The sequence below is a fragment of the Myotis lucifugus genome, unplaced genomic scaffold, assembly GCF_000147115.1.
Source record: "Myotis lucifugus unplaced genomic scaffold, Myoluc2.0 scaffold_1202, whole genome shotgun sequence".
NCBI lineage: Eukaryota > Metazoa > Chordata > Mammalia > Chiroptera > Vespertilionidae > Myotis > Myotis lucifugus.
Window position 1 is genome coordinate 55,073 of NW_005872250.1, and position 20,779 is coordinate 75,851.

The 20,779-nt window shown below is 52.3% G+C and overlaps 2 protein-coding genes across 3 annotated transcripts in view; both read right to left on the minus strand.

Annotated features, from left to right (window-relative positions):
• The window catches only part of DGCR8 (DGCR8, microprocessor complex subunit), a 27,329-nt gene extending 20,234 nt beyond the window's left edge, over positions 1 to 7,095 (minus strand). The window contains 3 exon segments of the mRNA XM_023748212.1: positions 617 to 776; positions 1,210 to 2,207; positions 6,959 to 7,095. Coding sequence (XP_023603980.1) covers positions 617 to 776; positions 1,210 to 1,929 — 880 coding nt within the window. The 5' untranslated portion in view covers positions 1,930 to 2,207; positions 6,959 to 7,095.
• Positions 7,096 to 13,610: 6,515 nt separating this feature from the next.
• Positions 13,611 to 20,779, minus strand: part of LOC102432525 (transport and Golgi organization protein 2 homolog) — an 11,901-nt gene continuing 4,732 nt past the window's right edge. For both annotated transcript variants that reach the window (XM_023748213.1, XM_014449469.2), the window contains 3 exons: positions 18,233 to 18,386; positions 16,820 to 16,924; positions 13,611 to 14,656 (listed from right to left, as the gene is read on the minus strand). In XM_023748213.1, the coding sequence (XP_023603981.1) occupies positions 14,536 to 14,656; positions 16,820 to 16,924; positions 18,233 to 18,386 (380 nt within the window). In that variant the 3' untranslated portion in view covers positions 13,611 to 14,535. The remainder of the gene's footprint in view (positions 14,657 to 16,819; positions 16,925 to 18,232; positions 18,387 to 20,779) is intronic.

The window sequence follows — 20,779 nt, forward strand, 5'->3', positions numbered from 1 at the left end:
CTCATATTGATGTTTCTCACTCACTCTTCCCCCCTCCCTCCCTCCTTTCTATTCTCTCTGAAAAATGATGGAAAAAATATCCTCAGGTGAGAATTAAATATAAACACACAAAAAAAAAACCACAAATCATTAGATTTAGCATTTTTATTGAGAGCAATTATGCCACAATAAAATTTATTCTACCATGTTTTGAACACCTGCTTGCTTCTAGTGACTTCTCCCGAGAACAACAAAGTCTAGAACTTGGACCTTGACCTTCACCTACCACCATGCTGAGCACCTACCTCTGGCCTCGACCTCCACACACACTGGTTGCCTATCTTGTCATCTCCCAGAACACACCATGTCCCCTCCTCAGGGGTTCACTCCCCACCCCATCAGAAGTCCCTTCCCAGTTCCTCTGCAAGACACTAGCTTCTCTGTAGTTTCCACAGCATACACCACGATTTGCACCTGGGTGGTAGTGCTTCTGGGTGCGTCCTTGTGTCTTGTTTCCCCTTCATCAGACATGATTATCTTGCCCTCAAAAGCATGCCGAGACTGTCATCTGGTATCCAAATGACAAACCTGCACTTCCGCTGCCCTGCAAACACTCACTACTTTTGACCCAACTTACTTTTGAGCACTGTTTTAATCTTGGTCATCATTGGCTGCACACTTGTCTCTCCATCAGATGGATGGTCGCTGTCTCCTCCATATTTCTCATCCACTCTCCTCTTTTTGGGAGCACAAAGGCCCTCTTCCAACAGAGCATCAACGTCGTTGTCAAAATCATCCTGCAAAACATACTATTCAGACACTATAGCCCCGGCACCTACATTCCTGCACCACAGGCAAGTTTAACACTAGTGAGAACGGACACAGAAATGAGGCACTCTCAGTGGGACCTAGATGTGCCTTTATGGTGCATGATCATCTGAAAAACAAACGGGACGAAACAAAAAACTGAAGCCAAAGGGCTTGGTCCAGGCACACACACCATCAGGGAGCATGTCTCAGCAGCATTTTCCAACTCAGGTTGGTAAAAGGCTGACCTGTCAGCCAAACTTTTCATCAGTTTTAAAATGTGGACTCTTTAGAGCTATCCCTTTTCCACCTCGTATGGACTTCTTTTCTCTGCAACATCAGCTTACAAAAGATGCTGCTGTTCCCAAACACCTCTCTTTGGGTTTTGTTAAGAGCACTCCAAAGGAGAGGTCACCGACATACCTCGTAGGAGAAATTCAAGGCCTCTTCATCCACTCTGTCTCTTTGCACGATTGCTTTAGCCGTGAACCCGCCTGCTCCTTCTTCATCTAGCTCCAAATTGTCAGTAAAATCTTCTAACTCATCGAGCACTGCATACTCCACTCTCTTTTCCTGATCCAGATCATTCTCCTCATCCTTCTTATCAGCACTCTCACCCCCTATGCCTACCCCATTACCAACACTCCCGCCAAAGGGACAAGCATGCATGTCTCCACTGACAGGGCTAAGGGCCAGACTGCACTCCGCACGAGCGTCGCGCTCCACTCCTGTGTACAGCACCTTCCTGTCCTTACTCCTGCAGCTCTCGGTAAAGCTCACACTAATCTTTACATCCTTAAGCAACTTAAGGTCAGGGGAGAACTTCCGGACCGCAGGTGCGTGCCGGGCGGTGCGCGGGCTGTAGCCACTACAGTTCGGGTCTATGAGGAGACGGGCTTTAGAGAAGGATCCTTTGGAGAGAAGAGAAGCTCCGTAGAAGTTGAGTGGGTCCTCAGCAGGGGGTTCGGCCTGTCCATCACCACCAGAGCCAACGTCCATTACCTCTGCATCACTGGACGTTTGCAGGGGAGGTGGTGGAGACTGTTCACGGGGCAGCGCTTGGAGGGGGCAAGCACGTTTCTCCATCACCGCTTCTCCTGCGGGCTCACGCGGGAGAGGAGAGGGACTCTCATATGTCTCCATAGTAAAAGTGGTTAAGACTATTTTAAAAGACCAGTTTTTAAAAACCTTACATAAATCTATACTGCTAACATGCACAAGTCCGTCGAGACCCGGTGCCGTCCTGCCCGCGCTGCACACACTGGCGGCTTAGTCAAGCTGGCCACATTGCTCTTTTCATTAATGTAGACAGCTTTTAGAACCACTGCCTCAATTATTGGAAATCACAATGCACTCAGCTTAAATGACTGACGACTAAGCGAGTCTGTCTTCATGCCAAAGTGGCACCTTTCTTCTTCTACCTGCAAAGAGATTTAAAAACATCGTCACAAATGACAGAAACCTTCTACTTCCCTGGTACCAAGAGTCAAATGCTTTTAACAGTATAGCAAAAAAAACAACAACACAAAAATACTGCCTAAGAGAACTTTTTAAGCTTTAAAACAAACTACCTTTACTTTATTTCTTTATAACCTAAATAATAGTAAGCCCAAGTTAAATATTTTATTAATTGTCCACTGTAGTTCCTACTTCAGAAGCATAAACACAGTATTTAGTCTTAAGGCTCAAAAGGATTAAAAAAAAATCTACACTAAACTTCACCGCAGCATTCCACTAACTCAGTTTATTAGGTAAGCAAGCACGTGGTGTAAGGCTGCCCTTTCCAGAGCACACATAAGGTGTGTGGCCTCCCTCCGGCCATCAGAGCAACATCAATCTACTCACCTGCTAGGGCTGTGTCAGTCAGAGGGTGAGCACGAGACCCTCAGCTCAACTCTGCAGCACTAGGGCCTCAGAGGTACAGCCGGGCGCTCTGCTACCCTGGAACCCCAGGGCTCTCCTGGGCCCACAAGGTGGCACGTGGACCGGGACAGTGATGCAGCGTGCTGAAGTCGCCAGAGGTGGCGTGGTTCTGTTCCCAGTAGAGGAAGGGGTGGTGGCTGTGGGAAGGGAGCCAGGCCAGGGTTGGTGGGGCAGCTGCAGGAGACAGCTGGAGCCAAGGCACAGGGAGTTCTAGGTACCATCTGGAGCCTGGCTCCATCCTGGGGGCAATAAGGAGCCACACAGGGTGAGTTGACTCTCATGCCACAGTTTAATCCTTATTTGAGAAAAGAGGCTAACCACTGCTCCAGGCACAGTCCCTATGCCCAAGGGGTAGGAGTCCTTGAGGCCAGAGGGCCAAGGCGTGAAAGAACAGGAGCCTTCAGGAACAGTGAAGACACCATACTAACCACTCTGCTGACTGGGTAGAGGTGGAGAGCACAGACAAGAGGGAACTGAGAGCAAATGAGGCTTTCCCCTGGAGGGACGCATGTGTTTCAGCATTCGGGCAGGAGCCCTGTCCAACAGGAGCTGAGGTCACCGCTCTGGAACTAACTGGTCCTGAGAATACGGGCCAGAACACATTCAAGAGGTGGTAGTCGTCAAAGCCACAGAAGAGAGGCTGCCCAGAGAGGGAATAGAGACCAAGAACAGGGTTGAGGACACAGCTCTGAGAAGCTTCACTCCAGAGGAAGCATGACAAACGGACTGGTATGAGGCTGGAAGGCAGCTCAGAGAGGCAATCCAAAACCCAGAGGTCTGCAGGAGGCCTGAGCATCAGAGCAAAGCACATGCAGGCTCACACACAGTGCAGACAGACATACACGTAAATATGCCATGCACACGGTGCAGATACGCACATGCATGCCTATATATGCACAGGGCAGCATGACTGGTTGCATAGACAGGAATCAGCAGACATCACTTGTATAAAAAGTTTGTGGTGAAGGGACAGAGTATGGTGGTTGTATTTTGCAGGTGGCACAACATAAAAACCAGAGACTTGTTTAACCAAGTCTTTGAACAAATACTGGCTGTCTACTCTGAGGAAGGCACTACCAGAGACAAGGAAGGTCCCCACGACCTGGACACAGTTGGAAGAGCAATGATCACCAAGCTGTCACTCTATTTCCAAGATTCTAAGATGTCCTTACTGTTCTGGTTTCAATGGTAATTTAACACAATACCTCCCCAGAGATGTGTCTGTCAAAGGTGCTAAGGATGAAGGAAATGCAGCACATAGATAAGGACAGATAGACTGAGCTGTAGGCAAACACTAAGGAGGCTGCAACCAGAGAGGCACCAGAAACACCGAGTAGAGTAAGACTAGTTTCCTGCCAACCAAGAAAGATCATTTTAAGAGAAGGACAAGCAGGTCAGCATGCCCAGAGCTACAGAACACTGATCAGACCAGGACCAAACCCCTTAGCACCTGGCAGGTCTGTCCAGACTCGAGCTAGGGCCAAATGTGACTCCTGGGGCTAAAAAAAACACAACAAAACAAAACAAAACAAAACTAAAATGAAGAAGACATAAGGAGATGGGGGGATTGAGGACAAATGGCACCATAGGAGAGGGAATGCCTACCACCATATTAAAAGGCTAAGAAGTAGCCATGTGGTAGAAGCACAAGCAAAGATGACAATGATAACAACTGAAGGAGGCCTTGAAGAGGTGCATAGGGTGAGGTTGGAGAGCTGTGGAGAGAAAGTGTGTGCTTCTTGGAAGATCAGGAAAACCTGCCCAGCCCCAGGACGCAGCAGCTCAAGGCGCAAAGCCCCACAGTGGGGCAGTTCTGAACAAGTTCCTTACTTTCCCTCTGCAAGCTTTCACTACTCATTCAACAAGTGTTTGCTAAACCCCTTCAATGTAGCGCGCGCGCGCGCGCGCACACACACACACACACACACTATCCTAGATGCTGAGGACACCAGGCAGACAAAATCCCTGCCCCACAGAGCTCACATTTTAGCAGGAGATGGTCAAGTAACAACTAAGAAAAACTAGTAAGTGCTCAAGAGAAAATAAAGCAAGGAATTGAGAAAGGGAGGCAGCTTCAGGAAGAATGGACAGTAAAGACCTCACAGCCATTGTCCACCTGAAGGTAAGGAGAGTGAGTCAGGTGGGTAGTGGGAGTGTGAGGAGGGGACACTCCAAGCACACAAAGAACAAAGGCCCTGGGTAGGAGCCTGGTGTAGCAGGTGAGAGCAGTGTGCTGAGGGGAAATGAGAGGAGGCCAGGTCTGTGCGAGCAAGCAAGACCAGGACTCTGGCTCTTATCTTGAGATGGGCCACTGGACAGCAAAGTCCAAGCAGTGGGGTCACATGATCCAAGGACAGCAATGGCAGCCAACTCTCAGCTGGACCCTTTTCTAAGCCCTTCGTGAACTTTTATTCGCCAGTGCTCACACAGCACCGAGAGAGGTTAAGCAACTTGCTCAAGGTCACACAGCTAGAAAGTGGCGGAGCTGTTTTACCACCCAGGCAAGCTGGCTCCAATCTGAACTGCCTCAGTTTTACATTATCTTGCAATGCAAAAGAATCATGAGGAGAGGGGCAAGGGTGAGAGCAAAAAGAAGAATTAAGAGGCTTATTACCAGACTTAAACCGGGGGTGATGATAAATGGTCCTGAGGGGGGGTATGGAGGCCTGAGAAGAATCCAGGTGGCTCCAAACTCAAGAACAGAGCTGTCATGCACTGAGGTGGTGAAGGCAGCATGAGGAGTGTTTTGGGGTAAAGATCGGGCGTTTAAGTTTGCACGTGGCTACTTAGCATCAAAGTAACACAGAGAGATGTGGACGAGGCAGCTAGAAAGCTGAGGCTGCAGCTCAGATGGCAGGCTGGGGCCGGAGATGGAGATGTCAAGGAGAGATGGCATTAAAGCCAGGCGGCTGGATGAGATCACCACGGAGGGGAGGGCAACTACAACACAGGCCACGACCGGGCAAACCAGTCGGATGTTTGCTACCCCCAAGGCCACGGTGAAACTGTAAAACAACACTTGGGAACTGTCCCACACGGTGCCTGACCACAGAGAACTCAAACGGATGGTTCACCCTGCCCTGGGCCTCACTGCTGCTTCAGCTGCTTGAACACATGCAAATCCTGCCTGCCAAGTGGACAGTAAGCCAGCAGCAGACTTAAAGCGGGCTTCCCTGAATCCCCGGCGCGGGGGTACAACCAACACACTTGGACAGCACCCTGCGCGGACGGGGCTGGCATGGAGGCACAGCTGTGCTGGTTACAAGGCTGTGGCCGCTGCCTTGAGGTCAAGCCTCTCCTGCGGCGGCTTCCCGCCCAACCCAGCAGCAGCATGACCTCATCCGTCCCTTTTGTCATCCTCCAATGGGCCTCCTCCTGTGCTCACAGGCAGCACCGCCAACTGGGACCATTCACTCCCTTTGGGGAGCGAAGGCCCGCGAGGGGGCTGCCCATAGCCCGGTGACTGAGAAGTCCATTCCGCTGCCAGGAAACAGCGGGCCCCGTCCTAGTGGTTGGCTTCCCGGTCACCAGCACTAGACTGCACGGCCGAGCATCGAGCACCGAGCACCGAGCACCGAGCACCGAGCATCGAGTAGCAAGGTACATGCAGCAACGGGTCAAACTCCTACCATGAGCAACCCAAGTCCATGAGAGGATACTTGACAGATAATCACTGTCAACAGGTTGCCACCTGACATGTACTTCTACCACGATCATTGTTATGATAAAACCACGTCCAGAGTATCCATGTGTGATACTCAACCCATGAGGATTAGTGGAGAGAAAGACTTGGGCGACTTCTCAGATTCCCCGCAGGGCCCTAAGCAAGCACGACCATGTTCATACCTTTCCCCGCCTGAAAAGCGATGCTAGGGCTTCGGGCCCACAGGGTGAAGGGGGTTTCTTTTACACTCCGGACAGTTAACCCCGGGGGGGAAAGGAACCGGGCCTCGGCGCCCGCCTGGTCCCCGGGGCCCCGCCCCCCCAGCCGCAAAACCTCGCCGTCCCAACACCCCCCCCGCCGGGGGGGACCCCCAGCCCCAAGCTTCTTCCAAGGCCCCCGTCCCTAAAACCTAACACTCACAAAGGCCGAGACTCGCGTGGCCAGGCCGCCTCATGCACATCCGGCCCGCTCGGCCCGCCCTTCGTGCTCCCGGCCGCGGCCACCGCCCGAGCGAGTAAGGGCGCACCCTCGCGCAGGCGCAGCGCCCGCCCGGCCCGCGGGGCGCCCTTCGCGCCCAGCACCTACCTCTGGCGCCCGCGGCCTGCCCGAGCTGCCCGCAGCCCGACTACAATAGGGAGACCCTCACGGCCCGGCCGCCACCGCCAACCAGAAAGGCCACCCAGGCTCTCCCGGGTCGGCCGGACCCGCCTGCCGCGCGGGCGAGCGGAGGGCGGGCCTTGGCGGTGCACGGCCAATCCCTGGGCGCGGCCGCCCCGCATTGGGGAATCCGCGGAGCGGGCTGAGGAGGCCGCCAATCGGCGGCGCAGGGCTCTCGAGGCCTCGGCGTGCAGCCCAATAGCGCGGCCGCGTGGGCGGGACCAGAAACTGAGGCCGCGGCCGCGCTAACCGTCGCAGCCCGGCGGGGCTTGCCGCGCGGAGGGCGATCGCCGCGAGGAGCGCCGGGAACGGGGCGCGCAGGGAATGCCGGGAACAGAGGAGCGCTGGGAACGCCGGGAATGGGGGGTTGGGGGCGGGTTACGGGGGATGCCGGGAATCCGGGAGCTCGGGAATGCCGGGAGTTGAGGGCGCTCGGGTGGTCTCAGGGCTCCGTCTGTCTCCAGTCTAGGCAGTGCGGAGGAGAGTGTCCACACAGAAATTTTCCAATTAAAATAATTAAATATAATCATTAGGGATAAAAGGACAAGTATCCTCAATTGTCTGGCAGTTTTCCATTTGCCAATACTGTGTCAGGAGCCTCAAGAAAGGGAGGATATAGGGAATGAAAGGACCGTTATTCCTTAGTTAGACCAGAGTGCCCGTAAATAAATGGTGAAGGAATGATGGAAATAGAAAGTATCCCACTTGGCAGACAGCACTTTAACTGCTTCAGACAAAATTCATGGATGCTAAAAAAAAAAAAAAGGTGGGCAAGCCTTGACTGGTTTGGCTCAGTGGATAGAGCGCTGGGCCATGGACTGAAAGGTCCCGGGTTCGATTCCGGTGAGAGCATGTCCTTGGTTGCGGGACGATCCCCAGTAGGGGGCGTGCCGGAGGCAGCTAATTGATGTTTCTCTCATCGATGTTTCTAACCCTAACCCTCTCCCTTCCCCTCTGTAAAAAAAATCAATTATATATATATATAAACTTTTTTAAGGTGGGCAAAAGTAATGAGAAACTGGTGGTGGGGTGTGTTTTACAGAGGTGCGGTTTCTTCCCGAGAAACTGGTGGTGGGGTGTGTTTTACAGAGGTGCGGTTTCTTCCCCAATTGCAGTGGAAAAAACCTGAGAGACACCACCTTAACAAAGTGATCAGAGTCACCAGCAAAAGTATACACATCCAAACTGATCAAGTTATACACTGTAAGAATGTGTTGCTTGTACGTTAATTATACCCAAATAAAACTGAAGGGGGAAAGAAGCACCAGAAAAGGGAAAAATTGTGTGCCTCCTGAGGGCATGTATCACTTGGTATTTCTGCCCAAAAGGCTAACCCTGAATGTCATCATGAAGAAAAATCAGACAAACCCAACTGAGAGACATTCTACCAAAAAACTGGCTGGTACTTTTCTAAAGTGTCAAGATCATGGAAGTCAAAGACTAAGGAGCCATCTTTGATTAAAGGAGACACAACAAATTGTGATGTGGGATCTGGATCAGAGATTAGAAGCTGGCTTAGGAAAGGGATATTAGTGGGGCAATTGGTAAAATTCAAATAAAGTCTGTAGATCAGTTAATAGTATTTAACAATGCTACTTTCCTGGTTGTAATCATTTTATTGTAGTTAGGTAAGGTGTTAACATTTGGGGGAAGTGGATGAACGATATTGGAATTCTTTCTTCTGTTAACATAAAAAATAAAATAAAATAAAAAATAAACCTGTAAAGAATTTTTGTGAGTTTATTTGAGCCAAACTGTTGACAATTGCCAAGAAGCAAAACCTCAATGTATTCGGATAATGCTCCGGAGAATGGCAGATTTTTACCTTGTTTTTACAAACTACCATCAAAAGAGGAGCTGTAAGTGGGTTACTTGAAATCCATTGGTGCTAGATTAGGGAGGTGGGAGAAAGCAAAGTGGGGAAACCTGAGATTGGATAAAAAAGTGAAAGGATAGCCCTAACCGGTTTGGCTCAGTGGATGGAGCGTCAGCCTACAGACTCAAGGGTCCCAGGTTCGATTCCGGTCAAGGGCATGTACCTTGGTTGCGGGCACATCCCCGGTAGGGAGTGTGCAGGAGGCAGCTGATCAATGTTTCTCTCTCATCGATGTTTCTAACTCTCTATCCCTCTCCCTTCCTCTCTGTAAAGAAATCAATAAAATATATATTTTTTTAAAAAGTGAAAGGATGGACACATGCTTCTATTACATAGGTGGGTACAGAATACTTAACAGTCAACAATTAACATGATAACAATAACAGTGAGGGAATTTGTGGTCTCCCTTGGTGCCATTTTTGGGCCCTGAGGGGTCCTGAAAAAGGGAAGTTACAAGTTACCCAGATATTTCACAGGTATGTTATCTTAGATGCAGAAAGACAATAGGCTCAGTAAAGATCAGAAGTTGATCTTTGTCAGGGAAAATACTGGCCTAGGAAATGACTACCTACTATCAACTGCTTTTAATTAAATTTTTAATTTCAGACCATCCTTTGTGGTTACTTTTGGTCTTGGAATTTGCAAAAATGCCATGCAGGCCTTCCCTGAACTAGTCAGGTTAGCATGTGGCCTTTTTTTCATCCGTCCATAGTTCTATTTTTTTGAAGTTTGTAGCAAATTGAAATTCCTTCAATGGAAAGGTTAACAAAAGCGGGGAGAGATAATATTGCAGGTGAGAAAACTGAAAGCCTACACAGTCCCTTTCCTCCCTCCCTGCCCCCTTCCATCCACCTAGCTGCCAGCACCAGGCACCTCACAGTGGGCATTGAGCTTCATGAGGTTCTGGTTCCTGGATTTGGTCAGCTGCTGACCTTGGCCCAGTACCGTCAGGGCCCATGGGACCCTTGCCACACCACCATTCAACCTTAGCACATTTTTTTTGCTTGGTGAATTGGGTACCCCACCTGCCCCAGTCAGACTTGAGACCTCATCCCTGCACTCTATAGCCAGTTTTCTACAAGGCCAGGGACCAATTGGGTGATGGACAAGGACCCTCACCACCAACCCTCCCCCACAATCCCCACCTGGCTCCAGCCTCAGAGTCACAAAGATTGAAGCCTGGAATCTGGAACTCCAGCCCAAGCTGGGGTGGTCAACTTCCCTCTGGGCTTGTTTGCACTTTAGCCTGGCCACCCAGGAGCCAGGTCTCTGCTGAAGAGCCTGGATGATGCCATCTGCTGGCACCTTAACCAAGTGATCATGGCCACCAGCAAATGTAAACACATCCAAACTGTGAACCCTGAGAAAAAAACCTACTAAGAAGGGCTCCTGAGCTCAAATTTTTAAAAAAATATATTTTATTGATTTTTTACAGCGAGAAAGGGAGAAGGACAGAGAGAGAGTCGGAAACATCAATGAGAGAAAAACATCAATGAGCTGCCTCCTGCACACCCCCTACTGGGGATGTGCCCACAACCAAGGTACATGCCCTTGACTGGAATCGAACCCGGGACCCCTCAGTCCGCAGGCCGACACTCTATCCACTGAGCCAAACCGGTTAGAGCCTGAGCTCAAATTTTAAAAAACAGTCTAGCAGCCATTTCTGCACATGAACCTGTCACACAATCTTCACTTCACAGAGAAGCAACCACTAAACTCCTTTCCTGCACTGTGTTTTTGCCATCTGAGCCAGGCTTTATGAAGGAGTTTCGAGAACCCTATTTCAACCAATAGGGCTGAGGCTTTCCCTGTCCAGTTGGAGCTGTGCAGTTCCAACCAATCAGAGTGACTCTATCCTAACCAATCAGGACCGCCTTTTGGACCAACCAAACTGCAAGGTTGAGTCCTTGCATGAGGACAGACCAATCAGGGACCAGGAGCAGGGACTTCTGTCCTTATAAGCCAACTCCCATCTGGCTCAGACAACACACTTTCCCTTTTCATCAAAGACTGAAGACTTTCCCTGGCTGAGCAGAAACACTGGAGATGTCTTGCAGGCCACAGCAGAGCATCTTGCAGGACAGAGCAGAGCTGTCTAGTTGGAGAGGGGCCTGGCCCCAGAGCTGTTCTACAGCTGTGCTGTTTTCCCAGCCACACTGTATCACAATTATCTGTTTTGCACTGAATAAAGTTTCCTTGTCACCAGACCCCAAATTGGGAATTCCTGTTGGCATTGAATTAGCACCAATGACCATCGGTTGACAAAAATTGTCAAAAGATGGGGTGTCATGGGCAGTCTCTGCAGACCTGCCAGGACAAAACTTCAGGTCAGGCTGCATTCCTGAGCTGGTCATGTCTCCTCATAGATTTGCCTCTGCATCAGTCAGCTCCACACCTCTGGTCTCCACGCCAGCACATCTCAACTTGGCTGTCGTGGAGCCAGAGAGTAGGAGAAGCTCATCTGGGAAAAAGGGCATCTGAGAAAGGGATGAATGAATTCCCCATTCACCCAGGAGAAGAAGACCCATGTTGGGGAACTCAGGGACCAAATGCATCCGGTGGCAAGCAGAGAAGACTGGTTAAGCCATGCCAACATCAGGCCCAGGACTTCCTGGATGGTATACCAAAAGTGCTTCTAGAAGGCATCAGATTCCTATGGTCCTGGTACCCTTCTAACAGGATAGGGGCCTCACTAAAAGGCACTAAATAAATGGAGGCTTGAGCAACATCAGCACTATATCCTTGATTCAAGGCATCAGGATATAGCGGTAGGCAGAAGAGGAAAGGTCCTAACTTCCTGGAGCTCTCCTGACAGGGAAACACATAAACAATCAAAATACATAGTATGTCAGACAGTGCTAACTGATATAGAGAAAGAGCAGGGAGCCAGGCAGCGAAAATGGCAAATTTCGATGGGATGCCCCTCCAAAAATCACTTTAGCAACAGTCTGCAGAATGTGATGGAGAGTGCAGTTGGGATATTTGGAAGAGGAGTTGTTTAGGCAGAGGGGACAATGAGTGCAAAGGCCCTGGGGCAGGAGCTGTGCAGAAAATGTGGCCATAGCAGTGGCAGGGGCTTAAGTGAGGTGAAGGTGAGAGGGGTGCCAACAGCAGGAAGAGACCAGAGTGGGAGGACACTGTGGGCCTAGAGGGCCAGGCACACATCTTGTCCTCTTCCTGCTCTTTCCTAGCCTCAGGGCTCTGACGCCCATGTGCTCTGGGGACTGAGGGGCTGTCATAGTGCATATCGAAGCCTTGGTTTTCTCATCTGTCAAGTGAAGGTCACAATTATATCATTTTGCTAGGACTGCCATAACCAAGTACCACAAATGAGTCGCTTCAACAACAGTTCTGAAGGCCTGAAGTCTAAGATCAAGGTGACAGCAGGGCCATGCACGCTCTAATGGTGCTGGGAAAGATCTGTTCCAGGCTTTTCTCCCAGCTTCTGGTAATTTCTTGGTCTGAGGCAGCATAGTCATCGTCTTCATAGGGCGTTCTCCTGTGTGCATGTCCAAATTTTCCCTTTTTTATAAGGATATCAGTCATATTTGCTTAGGGCCCACCTTAATGGCCTCACTTTATCTTGATTACCTCTAATACGGTCCCATTCTGAGGTCCTGGGGTTAGGATTACAGCATATCTTTTGGGGGGCACAAAATTCAACCCCTAACAATCCCAAACACCTTGAGCTGCCTGTTCCTTGGGGGACCCAGGCTATTGGGGAGCCCTGGGCAGGCTAGACACAGAGGGGGCCATGACACAGGTGGGAAAGTTTTCCCTTGATGCCCACCCCTGGAGCAGAAGCGAATACCTTTGGAGGCTCTTCAGTGGCTCTGCCCCCAGCCCAGTGGTGCCGTACGAGGGTGGACACGCCTGGCTAGGGTGGATGCTGGTGTGGGCACTGGTCCACGCTGTGGGCAGCCCGCTGAGGCAGATAAAGGGTGTTGGCACTAGCAGTGCCTGAGCTGGAAGCCTGGCTCATCTGGCTCAGCCAGACCTTCAGGGGCTTGGGGCATGGGCTGTGTCACCTATGCAAGCCCCCGCCAAGCCTGGCTCTGCTCAAGTGCAGTTCTTCTGAGTTCACAGTGAGCCAGGGAGGGCATCAGACCCCTGAGGGCTGAGGAGGAAGGGATGGGCAGCCAAGTCGGGCCTGATGCGGGTCCACACCCCATAAGCTCTCATTTCTCTGCGAAGGCCAAGTTGGGGGTCGGCTACAGAGGCACAGGGAAGCCTGGGTCCTGGCATTGGACATGTGGGACCCTCTTATGCTTGGCCCCAGATGGGGACAGGAACTCCCGAGTGCTTGCCCCCAACCCTGGTCCTGGGGTTGAGACAGACTCCATTACCCTCTTACCTTGAAACCCACTCCACAGTCCACACCAAGTGCAGGTCTGACCACACTGCTCCCTCAGGGGGCTCTCGGGGGCTCCCCACTGAACCTGGATACATCCCTGGCTCCTCGGCCTAGCTCAGGAGGCCCTGTCACTGGCACCTACTATATCCCATATACACAGGCTCTCCCGCACCCGGGCATCAGCCCAAGAACTCACACAGTGCTCAGGAGACCGTGCGCAAAGGAGAAAGTGGAAAGAGCCCTGTATTAGCACCTGTGCCGCAGGAGCTCCTGCAGGCCGGAGAGCAGCCACCAACCCCGCGCATACAACAGCTCCATTTGTCCCCGTCACACAAGTGAAGCACATGGAATGGATGGACTCACCATAGCCTCAGCGTTTTATTGTCAACGTCTCACATTCAAGTACAGATTTCTGTGAAGTGTGATTCGCCTAAAGAGGAGGGATGGGCAGGGGCTGGCTGTGTCCCCTCGCCGAGATGGGCCTGCCCAGAACCCACGACCAGTGGGCAGGGAGGGCCTGACAGGCTTCTGGGTGCCCAGCACACGCAGGACTCCGGTCACGGGACAGCCCCATGCACACGGGACCACTGGATCCACCAACCAGACTGTGCTTCCGTTATGAGAGAAGGTTTTCCTTGGCTCTTCCTCATTCCTCATTCCAAATGTGGCCTGTCTGTCCTCCAAGCAGGTCTGGTTGTCAGGAACTGGACCATGTCCAGGAGAGAAGGGGACACTTCTAGACAAAGGTCTACTCCTATTGTTTTTGATCAAAGCCAAAGACCCACTGGCCAGAAGTGAGTGTGGGTGTGAGAGGCACACCTCTGCCTGTCTGGCACAAGTGCATGTGTGTGTATGCCTGGGAGCGTGTGTGTGTTCCAGCAAGTGTGCACACATCTATTGCCTGTGCTTGTGTGTGTGTGCCCCATGGGTGTACATGTGTGCCTGTACACCTGTAGGCATGTATGTAAGCATGTGCCTTGCGTGGGTGTCTCTATGCACGGGGAGGGGGCAGGGCCAGGTGTGCCGTGCATGTGTGAATGCACCTGGCCCTGCCCCTGACCTGGCTTGTGTGGGACTTGCCACTCCCACTGGCACAAGGATGGACTTCGAGCTGGATACTGGGACACAGACAGATCACACACAAATCAGGGGGCCCTGGTGCTGAGGGATGCTGGCCAAGTCACACACAGGCAGTGCCTGTGCTGTGGAAGGTTCCCATCCAGTCCTCAAGGCAGGGCCTTACAGGAGCCTGCTGGCTGCGCTCAGGGGGAGGTCTTAGCTCTGCAGCCTAAACTCGTGGGTCCTGGTCTCCCAGCGGGAAGGGTCTTTGTCTACCATGCTGCGCTCTGTGAAGGTCACATGCCCATCCACGTCCACGAGGATGACCGTGTTGGTTCTGAAAGAGAGCACAGGGCCCACATTCAGCCCGCTGCCCTCGGCTCCGGCCCACCTGTCAGCGCCCCAACTGGGGTCAGATCTGAGGCAGAAGGGGCAAGTCCACCACACCTGGGGCCTGTGCTAGGCACTCAGCATGGCTAGAGGCAGGTCACAAATGAGCAGCAGCCTTGGAAAGTAGAGGGACCCTCTGGGGTAGCTGGGCACTGAGCCTGGTGGGGCCTAGAGCTCCCTGGCTGGCCCCCCAGGACGAAGCTTGATGATTCCTGTTGCCTCCACTCTGACACACCCCCAGCCTTCCCTGCCCACCCTCTGTGGTACAAGTTCCAACCACCCACCACTCTCACCAGGGCGAGCCCTGGGTTCTCCGGCAATGGCCCAGCACAACTACGGACATTCGGCCACACTCAGCTCTTCCAAGCGGTCAGCCTGTCAACTATTTGGGGACAGGCCTTCTTCACCTAGAAAACTCCTCTGTGCCCTTCCTCGCTTCCCCCACTACCCTGTTCCAAATGTTCAACACACCTGTCCTCCTGCCTGGCCCTCCCCACAGTCAAGGTGGGACCCAGTGGCCATGCAACCAGACATGCCAGGAGTAGACCTGGCATTCTGCCTCACACACCAAGTTCACACGAGCACATGGTTTAGTCAAAAAATAAGCCTATTGCCCTAACCGGTTTGGCTCAGTGGACAGAGCGTCGGCCTGCGGACTGAAGGCTCCCAGGTTCGATTCCAGTCAAGGGCATGTACCTTGGTTGCGGGCACATCCCCAGTACGGGGTGTGCAGGAGGCAGCTGATCGATGTTTCTCTCTCATCGATGTTTCTAACTCTCTATTCCTTTCCCTTCCTCTCTGTAAAATATCAATAAAATATATTTTTTTTAAAAAATAAGCCTATGATGGCAGAGGGCTTGAGGGAAATATGCCCCTGCCAAGGAAAAAGCCGCCCAGCCAGAAAGACTGCCATTCAGGTGTGCACCCCTCCCAGGGCCTGGGAGCATCAGTGCCGGCATTCACACCATCGGTTCCCCCAGCCAGAGGGCTTGAAACGGTCATTTCCTGAAGGATAGAAGACTCAGAGGGGCCTGCTGGTCGCCAGGACTTCACATGCCCATTCCCCTGCCGGATGCCCTCAGCATCAGCAGAGCCTCAGCCATGTCACCGTAGCAAGGTTGGCACACACCCTCCTGGGAGAACCACCTCCTTATGTGCACGGAGGCAGCAATAACCCAACCTCTCCCACTGCGGGGAAAGGAGGGGCTTGGCTCACTCAATCTCAAACAACCTGAATCCAAAAACCAGGTATAGGGGTGACATCACCCTGACGTTAGTCAGCACTGGTCACGGCCTGAACGCCTCTTCCGAGTCCTTGGTAGCCCAAGGGCACGGTCCATCCACCACAGTCGCTGCAGGTCCCCAGCCTGACACAAGGCTGGTGCCCCTGGGGCCTGGTGCCAGCTGAGCCTAGGCAGATGTGGCTTGCACATGAGGCTGTGCTCCACCTCCAGGCCAGGTAGGCCAGACACGTGGCAGCAGCACTCCTAATGCATCTGGCTGCACCCCAACCTACCCTCCTCTGTGCCTCCCAGCCACCTCTAAGTACAGCATGTGGGCTGGCCTCTGATGGAGCCACGTGGGCAGGCCAGGACTCCCAGCCTCACACCCAGGAGGGAGGAAGACAGGAAAGGAATTTGCCAGGGCAGCGGACACCCATGCCAACAGCTTCTCCCCCCTGGACATTATCATCTCGCGGCTGAGACATTTTCGCCTTTCCGGGGATACGGCAACATCCCAGGCTGAGGTGACCTAATCCCGACCCTGGTCACGCAAAGAACGTGACAGGCCCAGGGACACAGGCAAGTGAAGGGAAGAGCCAGACACTGGGACCTCCAGGCTGACAGGGATTTGCCCAGTGCCCTCTTGGCCCCCTTGTGGCTGTGTCAGAGGGTAGGGGGCAGCCTAGGACCCCCTCTTGGGAAGCAATGGAAGCCTCGGGGGCCTTGTGCCTGGTCTGCAGCACCCCTGGGAGCTGGCATCTGCTCACCCCACAGCCCCCTGAGCTGAAATGGCATCCCCTTCTAGATAAGGCAGAGGCTCTGGGATCCACAGAGCTCGGGTAAGGCCAGGTACCTGGTGAGACGATGCACCCAGCAGCCCGCCGTACCTGGTGCCGTAGCCTGGGCAGCGCACGCACACAGCCGCGTACTTGCTCAGAATGGGCTGCACATACTCCCTGCCCTGGTCCTCAATGGCCGGGTCTGGCAACTGCCTGGAAGGACAAAGGAGGGGTCACCACCCCACCCCCACCCCCGCTGCCCGCCCGCAGCCTTGGAAGGTTTATTTTGTGCACTTTTCTGCTCAAAGGCTCAAATCTTGGTCAAGACTTTCACTTAGGACTCCGTGGCTGGGCCTAGGCGACCAGACAGCGGTTACTGGGACAGCGCCCCCTGCCAGGGCCACCAGGAGCTTTCCCAGGACCCAGGACCCAGAACTCAAGACTCCGAGGACATGAGCACTTACGAGCTCAGTGCTAGGAAGGCTCTGCTGGACCTGAAAATGCCTGGGGTCTGTTTGGTCAGAGCTGTGCAGGGTCCTCTGCAGGGGCACAGAAGCCACCCCGGGAGCAAGCTTGCCTCCTCCTCTCAGTGGGGCCTGCATCAGTGGGGGCGCTGCGGCCAGGGGCCAGGCTGAGAGATGCAGTCACCTGGCCACATATGCTCCTGCTTATGCCAAGAGGTGCCCTATGGGCATCCCTCCACGTGACAGGAGCCCACTCAAGCCCTGCAGCTTGCTGGCCACCACAGCTGTCAATAAAAGCAGCCAGGGCCTGTCATGGGCCAGCAGGGATGACGGACAGTGACCAGGCCGGCCCAGGCAGGGCTTCCCTGAGGGGTCGGCTGTGCTGAGGCGGTGCCCTGGTTCATGGTTCAAAGAGGAGAGGGAGGGTGAGCCAGGGCAGAAAGGGGCTGTAGGGGAGAGGACTGAGGGGCAGGCTGTGGGCGGCTCTTCTAAGAGGCCATGGGCATCTGGGCAGGACACTGGCCTGGCCTGAGTGGGGTAGTGTGGGCCGTGTTGCTGTGTGGGAGGAAGGTAGTTTGGCCAGCACCTTGACACACACCCCTACCCGCACTGGGATGGCTGAAATACGCCATTCCATGCAGACATCGCGGAAGTGCCTCAGGGAAGCTGGGCCGGAGACAGCTTTTCCCCGGGTAATATCTGGGTGGGCCTCTGTGCCACAGCTCCTGTGTGCAAACAGAGGGGAGCCTCCAGCTCCTGTGAGCACCACCCAAGCCCACATCAAGCTCTGAAAGCACCGAGCTTCCCAGCACACTACTGGCCCACGACTGCCCCATCTCCCAGCCACAAAGGCCCCCATCGGAAACTTACTGTCACGAGGACAGGTGGAGGGGCAGAGGACAGCGTGTCAGCATATCGTCAGGTTCTCCTCAGCTGAGGAGCTGGCCCCAGTCACCTCACGGGCCTCACAGGGCAGCAGAGACTGCCTGCCTCTCTGCCCCAGGGCCAGAGTGATGGAGAGACACTCTGCTCACCCCAGCAGGACCCACCCACTCACGCCTCCTCGTTGTTGAGCACGTCCAGAAGCTGGGCCACGAGGACTTCCTTAGGGAGGGCCTGGCTCCGCTCCACAGCCTCCAGGAAGAGCCGCTTCCCAAAGCACAGCTTCCTCCAAGGCGTATCCAGCAGCGCATTGCTCAGCCCATAGGTCCCTGCAGAGAGGGGTCAGTCCACCAGTGCAAACGCCCCACTGTCTGAATTTAGGGTAAGCTCCCGCCCACCCACCCAGCACCAGGCAAGGTGCCAGGATACAGCTGGGGGCCCTGAGGCCAGGCTGCCCCACACTCCAGCATCTTCTCTATGGGTATTCCCAACCATCGGCATGGCCAGAGGTGGAAAACTCAACTTGGTGGGGCACCAATAGGAGACAGCAAGGTACAGAGGCCAAATGGCCTTGACAATAAGGAATACACAACCTGAAATCCAACTGGGCAAAGGAAAGGGGGAACCACCTCCCCATCTCACTCTCATCCCTCCCTAAGCTAGGAAAAGGCTTCAAAGTGTGGGTCCACCTGAGCAGATCAAGGGTGGGAAAATCACAACCAGAGGCCAGGAGGGTGACTGCCCCATATCGGTCCTGGCTCACATCAGCAGGTAGAGAACCCACCACATCACAACAGCCCCACCTAGTGGACATGGGCAGGGCCTCCTCTACATGCTGGCAGGGACCCTGGCTGGGGGAGCCTTAAGGTCTTGACACAAGTTTCTCAGAACAAGCTCTTGGTGGTTAATAGAAGGCATCACAAAAAAAAGGGGGGGGGGGGTGGTTCTCATGTCAAGAGGAAGAGAGAGAGAGAGAGAGAGAGAGAGAGAGAGGGAGGCATGGCCTTGAGGTGGAGAGGTTACAGCAGGTAGCAGGGTTGGGGAGCTCAGAGTCATACGTCCTGAAAGATACACTGAGGACAGGGAGCCACCACCCTCTCCAGCTGCCAGACTTTCCAGGCAAGAATTTGACTAAGTATGGCATGACTTCAGCAACTTCCAAGGAAGACTGCCCTGGCTTTGCCAGGCCCCCATAGCCACGCCACCAACCAAGAGAATCACTGTGCTTTATCTATCAGGAGTGACGGGAAAGGCCACTCATCAGTAGTACTGGGCATCTGGGCAGCCACATACAGAGAATGGAGTGGAACCCCTACCTCACACCATATACAAAAATCAATCCAAAATGTCCCAAAGACCTAAATGTAAAAGCTAAAACTATAAAACTCTTAGAAGAAAGTATAGGGGGAAAGAGAGACAACCTTAGATTAGGCAATGATTTCTTAGCTATGATACCAAAAGCACACACAAAAAACAAAAACAAAAATAGAAAAAATATAAAATGGACATCATCAATTTACAATGATGCACTTCAAAACTTCCTTGATCAACAAGAAAGTAAAAAAAAAAAACTCAAAGAAGGGTAGACAATTTTTGTAAATTATATATCTGATAAGGGACTAGAAGCTAGAATATATAATGAACTTCAACTTAAAAATAAAAATACAAACAATCCAATTCAAGATCTGAATAGACATTTCCTCAAAGAAGATACAAAAATGACTATCAAGCACACGAAAAGCTGCTCAATATCATTAGCCACCTGGAACATGCAAATCAAAACCACAATGAGATACCACTTCACACCCACTAGGATGGCTGTAATAGAACACACACACACACACACACACACACACACACACAAATAGACAATGACAACTTTTGGCGAGGATGTGAAGAACCTGGAACTTCCTATACCGGTGGGAATGTAAAATGGTGTAGCTGCTTTGGGAAACAGTTGGCAGTTTTTCAAAAGATTAAACAGTTACTTTATGATCCAGCAATTCCACTCCTAAGTATATACCCAAGAGAAATGGAAACATGTGTCCACACAAAAACTTGTAACAAATGTTCATAGCGGCATTATCCGCAATAGCCAGAAGGTAGAAAAGAAAACCCAAATGTCCATCATGGGATGAATAGAGAAACAAAATGTAGGACATACATGCAATGGAATATAATTCAGCCATAAAAAGAAATTAAACCCTAATTCATGCTACAACATGGATCAACCTTGAAAACATACTAAGTGAGAATAGGAAAAGCCACGGCGACAGAAAGTAGATTGGTGGTTGCCAGGGGCTGGGAAAGAGGAGGAAAGGGTATGGTTTCTTTTTGAGGTGATGAAAACGTTAAATAGCAGTGATGTTGACAGCTGCACAACTGTGTGAATACAGTGGGGCCTTGACTTACGAGTGTCCTGACTAACGAGTTTTTTGAGATACCAGCTGTCTCTCGGCTGATTTTTTGCATTGAGTTGACAGAGTAATTTGAGTTAACGAGCTCGGTCTCGGAACGAATTAAACTCGTAAGTCAAGGCCCCACTGTATATGAAAATCCACTAAATGGTACACTTAAATGGGGGAACTATGACATGTGAGTTATATATGCTAATTAGTCATTACGCCCTGAGGTGTAATGACCAAGCCCATCACGACCAGATCACGAATCAGCAGGAGGGTGGGCCAGGAGGTACAAGTGGGCTGTGGAGAGCTACAGGAGG